The 20,678-nt window shown below is 42.2% G+C and overlaps 1 protein-coding gene across 1 annotated transcript in view; it reads left to right on the top strand.

Annotated features, from left to right (window-relative positions):
* Nucleotides 1-749: 749 nt before the first annotated feature.
* arid3a (AT-rich interactive domain 3A) overlaps nucleotides 750-20,678 on the top strand; it is a 42,773-nt gene continuing 22,844 nt past the window's right edge. The window contains exons 1-3 of the mRNA XM_062395538.1: nucleotides 750-979; nucleotides 13,716-14,489; nucleotides 14,584-14,866. Of these exons, the coding sequence (XP_062251522.1) occupies nucleotides 14,149-14,489; nucleotides 14,584-14,866 (624 nt within the window). The 5' untranslated portion in view covers nucleotides 750-979; nucleotides 13,716-14,148. The remainder of the gene's footprint in view (nucleotides 980-13,715; nucleotides 14,490-14,583; nucleotides 14,867-20,678) is intronic.

Below are 20,678 nucleotides of genomic sequence, written 5' to 3'. Positions count from 1 at the left end.
TACTACAAATTCTTTATTTCAGAATCTCCAGGAAGAAGGAACACAAAGTTTTCTATCTCCACTGGGCACCATTGACACATTTTACTACAACTGATGCTATCTTAACCTGTGGATGTACATTACATTACTTTCAATGAAGTATTTTTCCACTCTCAATCCACTCTCATCCTATCCACCGTGTGCCTTTTGACTACATATTATCTTGTACTATGTACTATGCAGAATTGACGATAAAGTTGACTTTGACTAGACTGCATGTTAAGGACAGGCTACATTGACAATGAAATATGTATTGCAGATAAACCAGGTAGGATAAACACCATTTGTTCTATATTCACTCTGTACCATAGACTGGCACGTTAAAGACATTCACTGCACTATGAAAAACATTGACTATACTCGACCCCAGGTCCCTTTTACAGTTTGGTAGAGAAACCAGCCACCAGCCTTGTTTTTTAAGTGAATTAAATCCAAATAAACGATGCAAATAAGGCCTATACTCTGCCCCCATTGGCTGCTACTGCTCCTCTTGCATGTGGTGGAGGAGGAGGAGGAGGAGGAGGTGGTGGTGGGGTCTGGGGGGGGGGCGGCCCCTGCTGATTCAGAGGTTAGGAATTTGCATCTGATCGCTGTTTGTCAACCAATGATGTGAGTGAGCTGTCCACGCCTCTGCCCCCCCCCCCCACCTCCACCCCCCCTCAGTCGGAGCGGTGCGGGCTCTCAAACTGTGAAAACACAATCACACGCAAACGCCGAGTGCGTGGATATCACGCAGTCACATGAAACCCGCTTTAATCCGAGCTGATAAACACACGAGCCTCCGCCGCCTCTGCTGCTCCTCTTCCTCCTCATCTCGCCGTGTTTTCCTCGGCGTGTGACCGGAGGCGCAGCCCGGACCCCGGGCACTGGAGGGGGCAGAAGACGGGGAACGTGTCTTCCGGTTCCAAAGAGCGTAAAAAAGCCGACGGAAGCCAACGTGGTAAGTTTTTTAACATTGACGTTTTTATGTTGTGTTGTTTACATGTGTACGCGCGCGTGAAGAATTTCCTCATGTGTCCAGGACGCATGAGGAAATTCATGCCTCCACGACGCAGCGTTTTTTTTTTTAATCGATACGTTATCGCATCGGCTGATCAGTTGGCCATAGCTGAGGCAGCGGATGGTTACATGTCACCCGACAACGTCCGCGGAGTGTCAAGGCACTACTTCCTGCAGCGGAATCGAACGGGGGGAGCCTGTGATTTAATTCCTGTGCCTGCTGTTTAGTGGGTTTTTTGTTGGTTTAATCAAATTTAGCAGCGACACAAGGGAAAAGAAACAGAACATGACGTGACGTTGTTTTGCTGTAAGCTGTGGAAAAAGCGACAAACTACTAAAAAAGAAAACAAAAAAGCGAACAAGCTGCTTACTTTTAATTGCCAACTTTCCAAATGTGCTAGCAGGAGTTAGCTAGCTTCTTCACTTAAACTGAGAGTAGAACAAGAAGAAGAAGAAGAAGCCAGCTGTGAGAAAGGTACAGTTAAAACAGCCTGCTAAACTTAGTTAAACTGTTTTTTTTTTTTAAATGGCCCCTCCTGTACAATATGAATAAAACATTCTGGAATTTACAGTTTGGTTGCATGACGTCAGCACATCCCATTGACAAGTTGGATATAAAGTGAGCGCACGTGACAGCATCTACAACTGCTCTGTCAAAATGTCATGCCGGGCCTCGGTCTAATGACTGCAGCTCGATTTAAGGTGGTCTATCAGTATGATTCCCCACATTCAGGGTCGGAATGATTAAGCAAAAAATGCTTAAAACGTAAACAAACAAACAAATGTCCATGTTCCTATTCTTGCTCGTTGTCATAGTCCTGAGAACGTTGACAGGTTTTAGATCGCTGGTCAAAACAAGACATTTGAAGAAACTCCGAGAAACTGTCTCCGATATTTATCTTTCTGTTTTACGACGTATTGTAGTCTAAATGATTAACCAAGACTAATCTGCAGACTAACCAGTAGTGCTAATAGCAGCAGCCATATTCACCTTAAACACGAGTAGCAGAGTGAAAATAATGCCACAGTTTGGGCTTATTGGTTTTGGCAGATGGGGTTCTAAGATAAAGCGTAATGAGAACTTAAATTTATATAGCTCCTTTCAAGAGACCCCAGACGAGTTACTTTGGGGCCCTCTAATGATCCCACTCTGTCACGTAAAAAACCCTTGAATTGTTTTGTGGGAGTGAAAAACAAAGGTGGAGTAGGTGGATAAAAGAGTCTGTCAGCGGCTGAGATCAGGACAAGTCAAGTCAAAGCTTCCACAAGTCCGACGTGTACACAATGAGATGCCTTCAGTACTACAGAGGCCTGGTGGGAAAATCCTCCGGCTGCATGTTCGTCTCAACGACGTCAGCAGACACCGAAGACAGACAGAACGGTTTTCTATCCATAGTGGTTTGAAATATAAAAGAGTTCAAAAGGTCTTTGTATTGGATGTTTCAGGAGCCTGGTTGGTTGGAGCAAGCTGACCAAAATTTACAGCCACAACCAAAACTGACATTTTGATTCATTTTGATCTGTGGTGGATGTAGTTTCTCACAAAGTATTCGGGGGTGGGGGAGAACAGGCACAGGAAGCCGGTTGTATTTTGAAGCCATGTATATAGTGCTTTGTCATAATGACCTTAAACATATACAGTGTTGTTCTGGAAATCACATGTTTAAACTGCCTGGTTTCAGTGGAGATCTTAGATGTCTCGGTGTCATGTAAATTTTGGTTTCAGGGGGGTTTTCCCACACTATCCTGAAAATATTTGTGAAAGTGTCAGAATATTTGATCATGTGAGAAAATGGTGAAATTGAAAAGACACAACCTTGGCCCGTATGTTTCAATCTACTGTGGAAATGAACTGACAGTAACACCGTTGTGAAATGTCCTTGGCATGAAGAAATGTATTTAACATGAGGTCTCAGACAGACATCTGTGGTTTGCTGTAACATCACCAATTGATGTGGAAATGTGATTTTGAAAACGTGAAGAAGAAACACGTATGACAGGATAAACGGCCGTCTTTTCACTTGGACGTTCACATATAGATTTTTATGGCAAAGGAATGTAAGAATAGGCTTTCACTCTGTGAGAGGATTTACCACCAGCCATTGGTGGCAAACTGGTCAGGATTCACTGCACTGGGTTTCCTAAACCAGCCATTTCAGTGAGGAACCTCTCAGCTGATAGTCGAGTTTGATAATATTTTTGACTTGGCACGTTGCTCTTCTACACAAACCGACTCTCTGAAGTTGTGGTTGACTATGGGAAAGGAGGTGTGGCATTTATGAGAACGTGCCACCTGTGGTGTCCCGGTGTGATTATTCAGCACTGAAAATCTTCAGCGATAGTCCAAAGGCCTTGTTACAACTTGCACCCCACCAGCCTCCAATCACATTAGAGGCTTGCCTAGAAATTGCCACACTAATCTGATTGGACCAATCTGGCATATGGTTTCCTTTGACCAACTCCAGCTAACTGCATCAGCGCAGTGTTTCCAATGGAGTAAAGTACGGCTGTAGCGTGTGTGTGTGCGTGTTTACAATGTTACTAGCCCATTGTTGATTAGAAACGTAGGGCCAGTGATGACGCTCAGGTCTTTAAAGGCCTCCATATGATGATAATAATGCCTGTTTTTCTTGCTTTGGATAACTGGCACTTGTGTTGCTACTTCCCATCAACGCAGCATGATGATATAGGGGTAAATCTTTACCTGCCGTTATGAAACTGATATTCTGACTTCAATTGGAAGTTGGTTATCAAGCTACAGTTGTTATGCAAAGCAGGTTTCTATATATATTAGTCTGTTAAAGCTGATGGACATGAACATCTGTCTATAGATAGCATCTTATTACAAGCCTCAGTAATGCTTGGAAACATTTCAGAGAGTCAATATTACATTACATTTAGTGGTTGCTTTTATCCATTTAGGGATTTCGTTTCTTGCCCATTCAGTATCTTGCCCACGAGACCTGGGCATGCAGATAGCAAAGACTGAGGATTGAACCCCCGCCGCAGTGTTTGGGAACCAAACAAACACTGATATGACTGTGAAGGTTTCTGCCTATTACAACCTATTATTGATGTCATAAAATCATGTAGGTCTAGTTCTGTAAACATTGGTCAATACTTGACTTGACATGAAAACTGGTGCCTGTGACCATGTCTCTAATCAAGTGTCTGTTGTGATCTGTATTGCAACTAACTCAGCTTCATATAAAGTCCAGTGTATTAGAGAGAGAATTTAGTTTGTTTTCCAAGTGGTTAGCGATGTTTTGGGAGTTCACTGGTTAGCGTGTTTGAGTCGGTTAAATGTACATATCAAGATGTGAGGCCGGCCTTGTTATCATTCACACGTTTACAAGCTTTCTGTCATCAAGAAGATGTGATCTCAGCCCAAAGGTATTTGAAGAAAATTTGGAAGCAGTAGATGCATGCAAAGTGTGTGTTCGGTTTGCCCTAATGTAATGCTTGTCAGCGTGAACTCCAGTCACTCCCAGTCAGCCACTGAACTGGTTAGTGGCTGTAGATTAAGACAGATAAGCATGCACAGACAAGACAAACGAGTCAGGTTTTTTTTTTTCAGATTCTCACCCTTTAATCCTTGACAGGTATATAAAGGCTGCTGTTATGCTGTCTATACATTAAACACAGCTTAAGGGCGTGTGCTGAGGGCCTACATTGAGTCATCCAAATGCTTCAGTAATAACCCAACTGTGAATATCAGCATGAACTGTATCACTGAATGCCACTGTCGTTCTCACACCACACGTTTTCATGCCATTACAGAAGTGGGAAGCGGCTTGGCTGGCTTTCAGCTGTTCCTGTGCCAAAAACTACATTTCTGGAGGGCCTGTGCAGCACGTGGGGCTTTAACTTTGTTATCCTGCCAAAAAATGCAGAAAAAAACCCTCACAAGTTACTTCACTGCTTGGGCCGGAGCCATGGGGGAATCCCAGCAGGGCTGACGGTGACGCAGGCAGAGAGTGGAGTAAAGAAGGGTCTTAGGTTTTGGGATGCCCTACAGTTTCTCAACAAGGCTGTTAGGCTCTGTGTATTCAATCAGCAGCTGACGCTGTGCCAGCCACCGTGATCTATCCTAGAGCTTTTCTGCCTGGATACCAGCACACAGCTGCAACATGCTTACATGTCCGTGAAACCTAAAGCATTTGTCTTTCATATTTGCGTCCGGTCTTTTTTGGCAGTCTTCCCAAGCAATCAAGAGCTCATCTAATCAGATTCATGCTAAAAGATATACATATAGTTAATGAGCAGGCAGCGCAGCCTTTATGGTTTTATTAGGCCGGGCAACTGCACCTGAACCAACAACCACAGATTAAGCACAGTGGCAATTTTCTGTTCTGGATGTCTCCGCGTACAATTCACAGAGCGCTTTATGTAAGATTTCACTCGTCTGTCGCCTCTCTGCAGACAAAGGACATGATTGTGTTAGATCACAATGCAATGACATGACCACACATTTAAAATATAAACCCAACAAGTTAATCCAGTTTGGGACGTTCGTGCCATTCAATGAAAATTCAACCCCTCCCCTTCCCATCACCCCCAACTACCTCCTGCACTAGAGGAACTGTCATCACACCATCGTTCTAGAGTTACAATAGCAAATTCATTGAGCTCTGCAAGCAGCGACATGACGCAGCCCCTTGAATCCTCACTGTTTATGGCATAGTTGTGTTAAACACGGGTATTTGACTCAGTAGGCTTTTTCTGGATGTCACATTAAAATGAAAATAGTGACTGCAAAATGTTCAAGTTTGGGGAGTTATAGAGTTAATTAAGTTACAAGTGCATTTTAAGAAATGTCTTTCTCCTTTAGAAATAGTTGGTTTTCTGGTAAAAAAAACTGACTATTACATTAATATGAAACTATGGCATTGAGTAATAAAGGAATGAATAGAAATGTACATGTTCAAGTTATGTACTTGATAAGTGTTGCAATGCATTCCAGTCCAAAAGCCACGAACGACTTCGTCATTGTGGAGCAACACAAGTCACAAATGTGTCTATTTGGTTTGATTGAACTTTGTCTTGAGCTCCACAAAAGGAACAAATACATGCCAGTCAAAAATTATTAGGAAACCTGACATCAAGGGTCGTTGTTTAATTTGGGTAGTGGCTTTGTTTAGCTGTTTCTCAACAAGAGCTGTCATCAGTTATGTTTGCTGTCATAATACTACAGTCTCCACGTGAATCCACATGCAGGGCTGTTACATGGCGAGGTCAATATCCACCAGTGAGCTGGTGGACATGAAGGAGTGCAAACATTTCAGCAGAATCAGCAGAGACTTCTTTTTCTTCTTTTATTTGAACTATTCGTCTGATGACTGTCCCAGCGATAAGACACCCATATAGCAGAGTTTAAATGTGTTTGAGTATCATATATCTATATGTTTTGATTATATTAAACCCACATAAGAATTTGTAGAGGACGCTTTTCACTCAAGACATCAAGAATGATTAAGTGTCATATCTGTTTCATTCCCCGTCGCCCTGTTTTCAGAGTGGAAAATCCCCAGAGGCATCGATCATCATGGGCCAGCAGCGCTGTCTCAATCTCCGATATATCAATACTTAACATAAATATATTCAGCTCTTTTTGGTGTTGCTTGCTACTGATGCTGTAGATTTAGGGAATAGGAAAATTTTAGATTGAACTTTATTAATCCCAAAGGGCATTTGGGGATTTTTGTGCCAGATCTGGCTCCAAAGTTACAAAAACAAGTTAGTATAAAGTATAAAAATATATGTAATCAGGAGTAACAGGACCAGTACCAAATATTCAACAATACAAATAAGATAAGTCTAAAAACCACATTAGAATATAGGAATAGAAAAAAACAGTAGTGGAAATGACAAATGAAAAGTAAGATTGAGCTTTGTTTAATATTACACTTTGTTTAAAACACTTCAAGTAAGAGCCTTGAACAAATAAATAAGTGCAAGATGCACATCTACTAGCAAAAGTATTTTGCTTGCTTTCATTTGATTATTTTCAGAATTAAATTAACTCATAAATCCAGATATTTGATACCAAACATCAGATCGTCCATGTATCAGTCTCTCTGTCCTTGCGGGTGAATCCTGTGGTTTGATTGATAACCACAGGTTTCACTGCTGTGAAGTGGATCACTGGATTATTTTTGCTATATACCCACTTAATTTATGGCATAGCTGGGGCTAATCAGATTTGGTTCGCTGCATTTCTACGGCTCACTGGAAGAGGTCAGTGGAAAGTGCGTGACCAGCCTGTGCGACACTTCCTCAATGATCTTGTTGTTGGTGCAGTGGGGCTCAATGGAGCCTGTGTTATTGCCTTGCGAGGTAATAGTGCAAGGAATGTGAGAGAGGGACTCTTAATCAAGACCAGCACCACTGAATTTTTGTTTTATCCCTTTTTTTCTCTCTCCCTTTTTATGGAGAAAGCATCATGAATGGTCACTGTTTCCTTTCTCTATTCACAATTCTATACTCAATGACAACCTGTGTCCACATGATGAGATGTAAACAAACAAAGCTTTTAACAAGGACATGTTCTTTATCATGACATTAGGTAAAATGAAATTGAATTTTTTAATATGAAATTATGTTTTTAATTAACTTCATTACTCAATTAAAATGTTACGACATGATGATTATGATAGTTGATTTCATCTATTATGTATTCACTGTCCAGAACAGTGACCAGGTGCACAACACAGCTCTGTGTTCTATTTATAGGCAGGTTTTTTCCCCTCACATACTATTTATTCTCCTATTTATTTATTCTTAGATTTAGAAGCTCACCTTCCTGATGTTAGATGTAACCTCCAAGCTTTTTAATGAAGCCAAAAAAAATTGACTGAAGCGTCTGCCTGTTTCTTATCTCATACCTTGAAAGCTGAGCAGTTTGCTTGTTTATGTAAATGTATGTCCTGCTGCCATTTACAATCAAAGGTAAACACATGTAAACAGAAAGGGACTGACAGTTTGAATTAGGAGGGGTGTGTTTGTGTGTTTTCTCCAAGGGGTCTTACGCATATTTTATGTATTCACGTGATATCTAGCGTGTAAAGTACAAACAAAGACTAAATAATCGTTAAACAAAGTTTGATTTGTGCTATTCAAATAACAGGGTATGTGTACACACGTTTTTTTAACAGGGGGATCTCTCAAAAACTGAAAACGTAAAGACAAATTGTCAAGAGCCCAGTCCAATTCTCGCAGGGTCTTAGTTGTGCCCATTAAATGCCCCTATTCCTAAATATTATGAAAGACTAAACGGCAATTTGTGGGGTTAAAAAAGCTGAAGTATTTTGGCTATACACACATTGTACAATATACAAGGTCACCTCATGTAAAAAGCTGAAAGTGACGTACACAGCCATAAACTCCATGTCTACACGCCAACAGTGAAAACAACAATATTTTCCGGTCAATTTGCAGTGAACTATAACAAATTGTGAAAGATAAATATAAAGAAAGATACAAACTTTGTTGTTCTGCTGCAGTATAGTATGTGTCCTGGAATGCTGGTATAGATGGCAGCGTCAAAAGTTTTCCTATAAAAGCCCTTTGATACATGGTACATGACCAGACTCTGTAATGATACGATAAAGCCCAACAACAGGCTTCTGTCAACCGTAAACTGCATACTCAAGCTGGTATACATAGAAAACTCCAGTAGACACGTTGGTCTCACCCAGTCTTTTATTTAAAACAAGTATAGCATGAGCATCATGGTGATGTGATAAAGATAACTCAGCACAGAGACGCCAAACTGCATTGTCAGAAAACCAAGGGTGACATCACAGTGCCACCCACTATGATTTATATGAGGTCTTAAGGCGAGTGAGCACTAACAAAGAGAAAAACATAAATCTTGTGGCTTACCACTTTAAGAATCTAGTTCTCTGTGAATTTCAAGTCATGCAGAACAGACAGGCCTTTTTAATTTTAATACCCGGTTTCAAGTCTCACAAGACCTCGCCCAGTTCATCTCGAAACCACTCGGCTTTATCAGGCAAGAGTTGGTTTGTATTTTCAATGCAGGAGAGGGAATACAGACTTTGAATTAAGACGCCAGATGTGTATCTGTGCTGATGTTGGTACATGAGAATAAAACCACCTGCTGAGGAAAAACCCTGGTGAAATTTTAATGGATTATCAAAACTATTTCCTTTACACATTTGTCGGAAAGCCTTGTGTGAATTACACCAGTAGTTCTCTGAATGAAGAAAATGGAATCCCATATATTAGTGGTGTAACAAAGCTTTGATGCTTTCACAAGAGTATATTATCAGTATGTATGTATATATGTTCATGTATGTGGGGCAGGTCCCTTTATCTAGTTGGAATTAGACCCTTCGCTCTTGTTCTTATTACTCCGGCATGTTTGCTCAGACCTTGTAGTCTCCCACCTCACAAATGTGGGTTTAAAAAAAAAGAAAAGAGGATTAACCCATTAGCTCTCATCTTTTCTACTTGATCCCTCATTCGGCCAACTGTCAAAGTTTCTTGCCCAGCCGCTCCTCTCTGACCCCCACGTGGGAGACAGTCACCTTCACCAGCAGGCCGGCCTTCTTTTAGCCAATTATGGTGTTAAATCGGCCCTAAGTGTCTTTACTTTAGCTGTGCAGTTTAAGGGATTGTCTGTTATGTTGTGCAAAATTAGCTTGTGACAATTACTCATTCACCCTGAGTTCACAGTGTACACTTCGAGTTCGTTTTTATAAATGCAAGAGTCTAGAGTTTGCGACAAGTGATCGGGAGTGAAATAAGAATGTGAGGGGTTGAAGAAAAGACAATAAATGAAGACAGCAAGCTGATGAACAGGCAGTGTTGAGGTGGAGCAGTTAACGGCAGGCAGATAAGGGCCACATTTAATTTAGAGCTCTGCTTTGACGTAGCTACGTTTTGGTTTTGCATGAAAAATGGTCTCTGAAACAGACCATTGACAGAAAATCAGCATACGTCAGCCACCGCGCAAAGATTTACATTTGTTGCTTGGTCAACTGCAAACTCAAGATGCAGAAGTCATACTGATCCGGAGATGGCCTACATTCAGAAAACCTTCATAAAGCTCTGAATGTAGAAGAAAATCATTAGTTAGTTTGCTAAATCCTTCCTGACCTTTACAGCAGCTATACATACATTTAGAATTTTACCCAGTAATGGAGAAAAACGATGAAGGAAGTAAGTTTCTGTAATTTAGTTTTAACAGCATTTTTGAGACTGGAAGGAAAGGGGGGGGGGCACATGCTGTGAAACCTGTTTACTCCTTGGTCATAAAACAACTTCCTCTCAGAATTCATCAGCCATGCAGCAGTTTGAGAATAAAGCAGGACTTCCAAAAAACAGCTGGTCAGTGTCCCGGGGGGTCCATGTAAAGAAACGTCAAGAAAATGTACAGACGTGGTTTTTCCCACCGCAGCTGCAGTGTAACTGCGACCCAGCAGGGGCTTTTTAGGGGATTTGGCCCTTTCCCTCTTGAGAGTGCTCGGTTTCACAGAGAGTTGTGTTTAAGATATTAAAAGCCTTATCACTCTGTCCATGGTCTGGTTAAATGTAATGTGTAAGAACAAGATACCAAAGGACAACCACCAGCCAATCTGCAGATTAGAGTTTCGATCAGAAAGGGTTAACGCAGAACCCTATCAGCTTCCTAAAGAACTGAATGTACCCTAGAACATTGTGTAAGTCAATATTTTGCTTAAAAGATAAAGTTCTGCACCTGTAATTGGTTCTTTAACCTTCAGATCCCTGAGTTATTCTCTGACAAATCAATGAAAATGTCAAGAGCATCCTGTCTCTCAATGTTTAAGTTAATAGATCTTCCCTGACTTATTCTGCATCCTTCGGTACGGTAATCCGTTCAGTAGTTAATGCTTAATCCTGGTAATTAACAGATAAACAAACAAACACAGGCAGAACAAAACCCTCCTTGGCAGAAGTTACAACATGTGTCACCAGTAAGGTGCGAAGAGCGAGAACCATAAACCATTTGGTGGCTGCGTTCATCTGTTGCTTGAATTTATTGAGCGCAAGTGTTAAAGGTTGAGATCAGCTGCTGCAGTGTTTTGTTGGAAGTAAAAAACCAGCAGACGTTTGGGCCACACGAGACTCAGGCACCCACAGCTGACTTTCCTCCCTCTAAGCATTTGACTCTTCATTTTATTGTTGCATGCCATGTATTCAACTTTTTTGGGTGTTGCATGATCAACATCACAGCCATGTAAAAAACTTTAGCAAAACGTGCCTCATTGTTTGGGGAAGCGGCGAACACGTTCTGTGACCCAATGTGATTTGCACCATCCGACATGTAGGAAATCATGATGGTTTGTGAAAAAGCACTGGTATGAAACGAAGTGACCACTTCTCCTTCCCTCTGCACGGGAAGAGTCCTCCAAGCAGCTTTGTTCTGATGGACACCTCTGTCTTTGAAATGATATGTATGACACATGGAGGGAGGCACTGTCCGAGGCAACATTGTTTTTGACCTGTTGAGTAATGGATAGTCTAAATAACAGTGTGCAAACATGCCAACAGTGCATGTACAGGCTGTTCTGACATGAATCTGTCCGCGTCACTTCATGCTACTGGGTTGTCAAGAGGTGCCACCAGTAAATATTTGTGTCGTAGGACACGACAGGACAAGGTGTCTCAGTCAAACCAGATCCAGTTTTAATCCTGCTTACACTGCTGCCATTCTCCGTCTGACAACTGCTGCTGTTCACTCGTGCCTCTGTCGCATATAAAGAATGTAATGAATCAATATTGAGTATCTGTCGGCTGCCTCGCTCGCTCTGCTCCGTCAGTTGTCACTTCCTTCACCCGCTGAAGAAATACAAGTTTCACAGCTCTTGTTTCCTTGCGCAACATTTCTCTAACACACAGACATAGTGTAGGGTGACAGATTATTTATTCTTTTCCTCTGTCCATGCTGAAGTACTAAACTTCTTCAGAATAACTTTAATTTACCGTAACGTTTGGCTTGTCAGCGGTTGTATCATTGACCAATATTTGCTTTTCTTATAGTTCTAAAGTTTTAAATAGTTCTAGCAGAACTTTTGAATACATTTTATAGCTGAGGAAGAGGACCAGTAAAGCTACAGTGAGGCGCTGCTGGCAGCCTGCTGCATGTTGGGTATGTGGCTGAGGAAAATGACGACTCAAGGCATTTGTCTTGTTTCTTGTCTTCACACTTTCCAACTGTGTCTACAATGTCAGCCATTTTAGATGAGTTGGGTGATGATTCTTAGACAGTTTCTTGCACAATCTTTTTAAAGTTCTGATACTTATAATGATGTCAGGTCATGATGAAGTATTTTGTTTTTTGTAAAACCTTTACTCGAGTATAACTTAACAAGATGCTTCATTCCTTATTTCAATACTGGTGACAGGTTGATTATCTGATATTCACCCTAAAATGCGGACTTTATTTTCCTAAAATTACGAAATCTCTGAATTTCAAAGTTGACCGACTCAAGTAAAACCAGCAGATATTACCCGTAAAAAGTAACTCATGCAGTGGCATTTTTTAATGAGAGCGTCATTCGTGCATTCATCATGAATGTACCCAGTGTGAAAAGTCTTATGTAAAACCTATAGTTTCAGCATTAGGGCAGGTAGTGATTACCGTGGTCTGTCTATTCATGTATTAGTCAGAGTAGCTGAATGAGTGGTGGTGCACAGTCACTGCTGCCTCATGACACGACTGCTGCTTTGACATATCCAGCACCTGCACTCGAATTTAGTTTTCCCCATGTGCTGTTGACTTGGCTCGCTGCTCTTATCTCTGTGCGACTGATCTGAGCCACAGCCGCCCCACACTCATTAATAGAGAACAGACATCGAAGCTTATTTCTGATAAACCGAGACTGCTCTGCATACCTGAGCACTTCCATGGAACAGGTATGTAGGACAACCATTATTGCTTACAGACATTTAAAATAGGGGGGTAGAAACACACCAGTCATACCTCAGTGGAGTCACAGATCCGAATATAATTGGTGTGGGTTTTAACAGTGTTGACTCGTAGTACTTGTGTTTGCTGTCGCGCTCAAGTTCTCTCTGGCTTGGAGCCAACAAGGTAAAGAAAGTGACGGTTCTCCCTTTGATTTCACTTCCTGTTGTTATTGCGGTTAAAACATTTTGTCCTGTGTGAGCAGTGTGCCTGTCCGGTGTGTGTTGTGTGTGATTAATCCTGCCCACGCTATATAGTGAACATGAACTCAGTGACACTGTATTTATGCTTCATGTTGATTTTGGGCTTGCTATGTGAAATTGGGCATTTCCTTTTCCTCTTTCACATTTTGTCACCACGTGATTTGAGAGCGGTTAGGGTTTTGAGAAGTCCTGCAGTTGATTCAAAATTATTGGTCAAGTTCCTCAAACAACAAGAATGAAACATGCACAAAATAGTTTTGATTTTTACCAGGCGTACCTTACAGGTTGAAATCAGATCGGGCTGAATATGACCAATTTATTGAAAGGCTAACAAATGGAAAGTTTTTTAGTTTGGAAATAGAAACACGTTTTTCTGATCTGATGCGTCGAGAAAAGTTGTTTCACAGTTTTGTCGCAGCCACAACAAAGCGGTTTTGCCTTTTTAACTGAATTCACTGATGTTAGCAGACAGTGGGGAAGTAACAGGCTGACACTCTGTTTTTCTTTCTGTCCCTCAGGTCTTTGTAGTCTGTCAGCGTACTCTCATACTCCCACCTTCTCTTCCACTGCTAGTGCCTCATTGAACCCTTTGCAGCTCAGCTCGGCCGACAACTTTGGTTTCCCCCTCAGCTGCAGGAAGAACCATCGAGACAAGCGAGAGGCCTCTGTCTCCAGAAGTGAAGCCTCTCTGTGACTGCATGTCTCAGAGCTCTGACCAACCCCTGATCTCCTCCTCCTTCCACGTCTCCACGAGGACCCACATTTCCACATAGCCATAACCTATAAACCCCCATTCAGCTGCTAGCTGCTTCATCGCCGGCACAGTTGTTGTTTTCGCTGCCAGAGCAGAAGGTTCGACCGCTGTCCCTCGACTGGCCCCCAACTGGTACTCCTTTAGTGGGGGAGGGAGGGGAAGGAGAGAAGCTGAACGTTGTGCCGCTTTCCCTGGAGATGAAGCTGCAGGCCGTCATGGAGAACCTGCACCGGCAGCAGAGGGCCAAGCTTCTGATGGAGCAGCAGCTGCAGCAGCAAGCTGCTGCCCAACACACTCAGGTGCGCATAGGTGGAGGAGGGGGGGACGAGCCAATGGGGAGCCCGGCCCCTGAGTCAGAGCAGGCCCAGATGGCGGCGTTAGCGGCCATGCGTGCTGTGGCGGCTGGGCTGCAGAGAGTGTCTGACAGCCCCATGTCGGAGCGCAGCAGCGGCGGCGAGGATGACGTTGATGATGACGACAATGACGAAGGGGAGGAACAATACAAAGATATGATGGGCTCAGATGAGGAGGAGCAGATGTAAGTATCCAATGTCTTTTGTTCTGGTCGTCTTAAAGAGTCTTATTTCTTTAATGTATTTTAAACTATTTCATTCTGTTTTTAACACACACAGCAAACGGAAATGGGATGAGGAGGACTTTGAAGGCGAGATGGAAGAAGACTTTGACGATGACCTGGCGGAGGAAAATCTGCCAACAGGCCATGATGCTGTGGCCCCAGGGAAAGGCATCCTCCTGTTGCCCCACCGCCAGCTCCATCCCCACTCCCAGCTTGTGAAGGCGCGCCCTATTGTCGACCAGGAGCCCCGTGTAGCCATCTTGCCTCCCCACACCACCCACAGTCATCTGGGCGGGCAGGACCACGGAGAATGGACCTACGAGGAGCAGTTTAGACAGGTAGGATCTGTTTTATCTCGGTGTCTTAGAAGCTGGGCTCCTCTGTTGAAAGAGAATTGCATATAAATGAACCCAACAACTACAGATACTGTCATATGAGATATAATTTCCCTCATATCAGCTAAATCCTTACATAATCTAAAGTCAGCTGCTGTCTCTTTCTGAGAAAGTACATTCGTCAGAAATGCTGTTTGCTGACGAGGGAGCCACTTCTGGCCTCCACACCCTCCTCACATCAAACTGTATGACACTTTCTAAGAAGTACAACACGTAATCCAACCAGGGTGGGAAATTAACACCAGCCACTGGCCAAATGTTGATGAGTCTTTGAAACTTTGACTGAACCAGCTGACCCTTTGGACGGGTACACATCTTCTAGGATTTGTCTGGTCAGTTTTTCTACTGGAGCAGATTCAACTGAGGCCTTAGAGTAAGAAAATAGTTGTTTCCTGTCATGAATATGCCTTTGAGCTGAGGAGGAGAGACTAAGGGCAGCTAGGAGAAAGAGGAGGAGGGGATAGGGAGCTTTTTAATAGCTTTACCATGCTGGCGTATACTGTAAACAGTCTGGTGGGCTGGATATGATGAGGGAGGCCTCAGTGGAATAAGACGGGCTGCTTACGTGAAGAGATTTGAATCTGTCAGCAGCCAAATTTAGATCGAGGGCTGCTGTCGATGAAAAAGACTCAGAGTGAGGAATGATCACCACAAGGTGATGACATTTTGCTGTTTAATTGGATTTTTCTGCAAATTACTCACCTCCCCATCAGTCAAGTGTATAATGAGATTTAAAAGTTTATTCGGGTAATACTGTATCATCAGTGAAAATTTTATTCGAAACAAAAAAAAGATATATACTCCGAGGCCTTGTTCAAAGCTGGTATAATAACCATCTGTCTCAGGTGAGCGGCTCAAAGGTGGACAGCTCTGGTATTAGAGGTGGACAGCTCTGGTCTCAAGTGACCAGTTGTGATCAGATCCCACTTCCCTGCCGTCTATGGAATTAAACACATACGTCACTTCTGTTTGCTAAGACTAAGTGATGATGTTCTTAAGTCAGTGTGGTTATACAGATGGTTACGTGGTCAATGTGTTTGTGTTGCGTGTATCTGTGTGTCAGTGGGATGTGGAGGGAGAGGGAGGGACCAGTATCGGGAGGGGCTGATCATATAAACAAACATACAGCGCACAGCTATATGAAATATATTTTTTACTAATTTTATACGGTAGGCAAAAATGAAAAATTGTGGCAGTGGCTACAAAGAAATGTACGAGAATTACTGAGAAATAAAAACATATTTGGGGGTTAATATTTAACTGTAGAGGGTCAAAGGACGTCAGAGTAGGCGGTCCTTCAGGATATTTTAATTTTTGTCCACGCAGCTAGAAGAGCATGGTGACGTTTCCAGACCACCCCCCCACTAATGCTTTAAACGTGGTTGAAAGACATGTAACCATATAAAGTCATGTTACAGTTAACGTCTGATGATGCCTCTCTGAATGTTTACGGATCTGTCCCTCAGGTGTGTTTATTAGTGTTATACAAAATTAGCATGTTTATACAGGCCCAGGGACAATATGCTAATTAGCATTGTGCTAATCTGGTGCTATAGACCACAGTGTCCCTGCTTTAAATAGACCAATAAAGAAAACACAAAGATATAAAGAGGTCTCTAATTGGATGAATTTATCTGTGAAGATCTCACGGTGGCCTGTTCCGAGCCCCCATTTCATGCAAATGCTGCCTGAATGAAAACCACTCAGACAAAATGAAATGCAAACAGGCGTGTGGCCTGTAGGAACGTTTCAAGCCATAAACCATGTTTGACAATATGAGCAGCCGCTTATCTTTTATCTGTGCAGAGATTCTTAAACTCTTTGAGAAGAGAGAGATGGTTCAGGAGTTGTTAGCAGGGTGGTGGTGGGGGGGGGTACTTCAGATTGTTTTATTGATGTGTTCAGTGCGTTGTAAGTAAATTAACTCCAGCGCACTGCATGTAGTCGGCATGCGCTTCATTTTTTAACCTAACCATGGATTTAGTAATTTAAGGCCTGTTTCTTTTAATTACAGAGACTGAGGAATACAACTCCCCTTAAACCTCTCTGCTGCATCTCAAAATAGCCTGACCCTCCCTCTGTAAAGTTTTGTGTGAATGAATTGAATTGATACTCTCAGCAGCATGTGGTATGTGAGGGGCATTTCTATCATGACAAGCTAGTCAGCGGTAGATCATGCCAGCATGAATGGGCTGTAGCTGACGGTTGTATAAGACCAGGCCAGTATCATGTCTGTGTTACCCAATCTGTTGTCACGCCTAATGTCCAACTCCTCCCAGGCTCTCACTGTGGAGACTGGAGAGAGGAGGGCAAACCTAACTGTCCTTAAAAAATCTCTGAGTTTAACATGTCAAATGGACACAGCAACAACGCTCACGTCTGTTTGTTCGGCCTCTTCCTAGTTTATAGTTTATATACGAGTCCAGGTTTTTAGACCTGCACATCATTCATACAGGACAAATTTTGCCCTCGGATGATTACAGTGATTAGTAATAATTGCCGCTCTGGCCTCTAATTATAATCCTCAGTAAATCTGCTGTGTCTGCAGTGAGTAATGTCAATATGACCGACCTGTTATGATGAGCACAGTCTGTGCCTTGATAATTCCAACCCCATGAAAATCAAACTCAGTGATTTCAGCCTTAATTCATATTTGGTGTGAGCTGGTTTACTGCCCTTCTTCTTTTCTTACTAGAACCTGCCATTTGTGGTTTCTCCTTGTTATTGGAGAAAGAGGCAGTAGTTAAATCTGCAGAACCACAATTTGAATGTATTTTCACTGCAAACTAGTTTTTCTTTGCTTGATTAGCAGGTTACATAAATACATATATTTCAACTTTAATAGTGGTGGTTTGTGCACACTTGAGTTTTCACAGCAGTCATAAAGGTCACATGTTCTTGTGCACCACACAAGAACATGTGGCTGAAACTTCATCAATTCATTTAATGTGATGCACCTCTCAAATACCATGTCAGCTACCTCACTAGACCACAAATGCATCTATATCTGGAGACTTGTTTTAATGTTGTAGCTGATTGTGGCAAAATTTACTGCAAATCCTGATGAAAACCAGGAAAAGCTAGACTTCAGGGGCTGTGATTTAAGTCCGCCAGGGATCATCATTCTGCCAAACAACCAGCTGATGTTACATAAACAAGACAAAAGCTCCTTTTACCTCCACCAAGGAGGTTATGATTTCGCCCCTGTCCATGGGCTAAATTGTTTTAGGTAGCAGCATAAAACAAAATCTATTTGACGGATTTCCACTATATTTGGTGGAAGGATGCATTTTGAATCGGGAATAACTTGTTAACTTTTTATGTGGATCCAGGTATTCTTTTCACCTTCCTTAACATTACAAGACATTTTCACCAATTTCAATGCATGGATCTTGTGGATCGGCTTAATTTAATGGGACTGTTGTAATGTCCAGTTTGCCCCAATGAAGTAGCTTCAATGGCTGACGTTGGCAAGTGACCATCAACGCGTGCCATAGCACGAAACCACATTCGGTAGCAGAGAAGCCTCACATACGGCTTCTTTTTAAAGCTGCATTCAAAATTAGCAAACCCGGTGCATTTAAGGCCTTAATACAGGTTCTTATGAGGTATCTGTTGAAAAAATTGTGATTGTGAAACCCTATAACTTACACACATACATGTGTTGTGGAGTCGACTTGAGTGTTTTGGATGGCTTTGGGTGGGAAGGAAGGGGTTAAGGCTCTACAGTTTATATTAAGCAGGTGGGTGGAGGCTTTTGGAATGTGCCTGAGGGAGGGTGATAATGTGGCCACTAGGAACCCCAGATTCTCAGCAGGAACCTTGTGTGCCTCTATCAGTCTGCAGCAGCTGGAGCTCTTCCAAACTGAAAACTGTCTTTTTTCTTCCTTGTGTTTATGTCGTAGCAATTGTTTCGCCCCAATGTCACAAACTGTGTCTCAGTGTGGCATCCCGGGCCAATAACAGCAATGGTTCAAGAATCGGCCAGAGGAAAGACCTCTCAAACACAATCTACAAAATATTAGGAGAATAAATTCAAAACTAAATTCCCCCTACTCGTGTAATTGTACATTCAATAGACTGTATTCATTTGAATAATGGCAATTTGAGCAGAAAGTATAAGAAGTTTGAAGAAATACAAAATACACAGTCTTAAAACTGGTGCTATGTTCTGGATACACCATAAGAACAGCATACTAAGTCGAAAGACTGGGTCCAGTAAAGTAATATCCAGGAAAGTCCACAATTAAGTCAATTCCTGGCATCAGTCCAGGTTTAAGGTGCCATGCAAGAGGGGAAATATCCAGGCAAACTCCTACCTTTGGTTCAGGTTTGCCTCAGGATGTGTCTGGCTAAGATATATCATGCCAAGTCCCAAACTGCATTCCTGCTGGATCTGTCGACCTCTGTCCTTTCTCCGTCTCTCAGCTGGAAGGTCAGACTAAATCAAGCCAGGAGGTGCTGTCTGTTCGGATGTCTGATTACACTGTGGTTTTAAGTGAATTAATCAAAAATATTCGAGGCACTATGCCAGTGGTGTCATATCTGGCTCTGGCAGAGAGCAGCAGAAATAAATACAGGTCAGGGATTTAAACAGATATCAAATTATTGCAGCGTCATTGGATTATTTTGTTATTGAAACTGATTTGCGTTGCTGGTGCAGTTCCTATTTCAGTGATCCCATTCGAGGTGTGTCCCCCCCCCCCCCCCCAATAAACCTATACCCTTTTAAAGATTCATATTAATATCACTCTTTAAATTACACACTTTCCAGGAAATGTTATTGCTTCATTTAAAGTTAATCATAAGTGTTGTCCCACACCACAGCCAATAGGCTAACAACACATCTGACCAAATGTGGGTGTGTATGTGTTCATGTACTTATATATGTATATAATATATATTTAATATATGCACATTATAACATTATTATATACACAACTCTCAGCAGGCTTTAAATACACAGTTAAGCAGGATTATAATACATTATAATTCTAGGTGTTGATCCAGCCCTTTTATGTAGCGTGTGTTTGCAGCATATTGGCTACATATTACTCATTATTTATATATCTGCATTGGTAATCTACTGAGCTCCAAAAATGTAAAGATGTAAAGAAATTAGTAACCAACAATCTGTATTAACATAATTTATTACTTAACTTCACAGGACCGTCCTTGTTTCAGTTCTTTGCCTCTGTATTCACAATATGTTTGTGGAAGTAGTTTTACAACATGGCTTCATGAATGTGTGGTCTGTTCAATGCTATGGAATATATCTAATATAACTGCCCCACGCCCCTGCCCCCCTTTATAAACAATGTCGTCCTCAGGCCAGAAACTGTCCAGAGGCCATGCAGAGGCTTTGAAGTCTCCTCTCCTGTGTCTCTGCCGCCTTTAAACACCAGCAGCTGGGCAGATGGAGCCCAGATGGACAGTAAAGCAGGGACGTCTTTAAAAATTCATGGCACTCACCATGATCAGGGTGAATGGGGGGAGTTGGCATTAAACATTAAATTGCTCTCACACACACACACACACACTAGGAGTGGGGGGATGGTGCTGTTAGTGACTACAGGAAGTGTAGCTGGAACGAGAGCCAATTGGGAGCGACACTTATTGGGATTGCCGTCAGGTTTCTGCTGATACAGCTGTCTGATAAGTGCTTGTTGGGTTTATATTCCACCGTGAGCCCTTTTGATCTGCCTCCGGGTTGTGTAAGCAGGTTGGATCATGTCGTTTCTTACATTTTTCGCAG

The sequence above is a fragment of the Platichthys flesus genome, chromosome 9 (assembly GCF_949316205.1).
Source record: "Platichthys flesus chromosome 9, fPlaFle2.1, whole genome shotgun sequence".
Taxonomy (NCBI): domain Eukaryota; kingdom Metazoa; phylum Chordata; class Actinopteri; order Pleuronectiformes; family Pleuronectidae; genus Platichthys; species Platichthys flesus.
The sequence above is the reverse complement of the archived record's forward strand: the minus strand, read 5'-3'. Positions and strand labels throughout refer to the sequence as shown.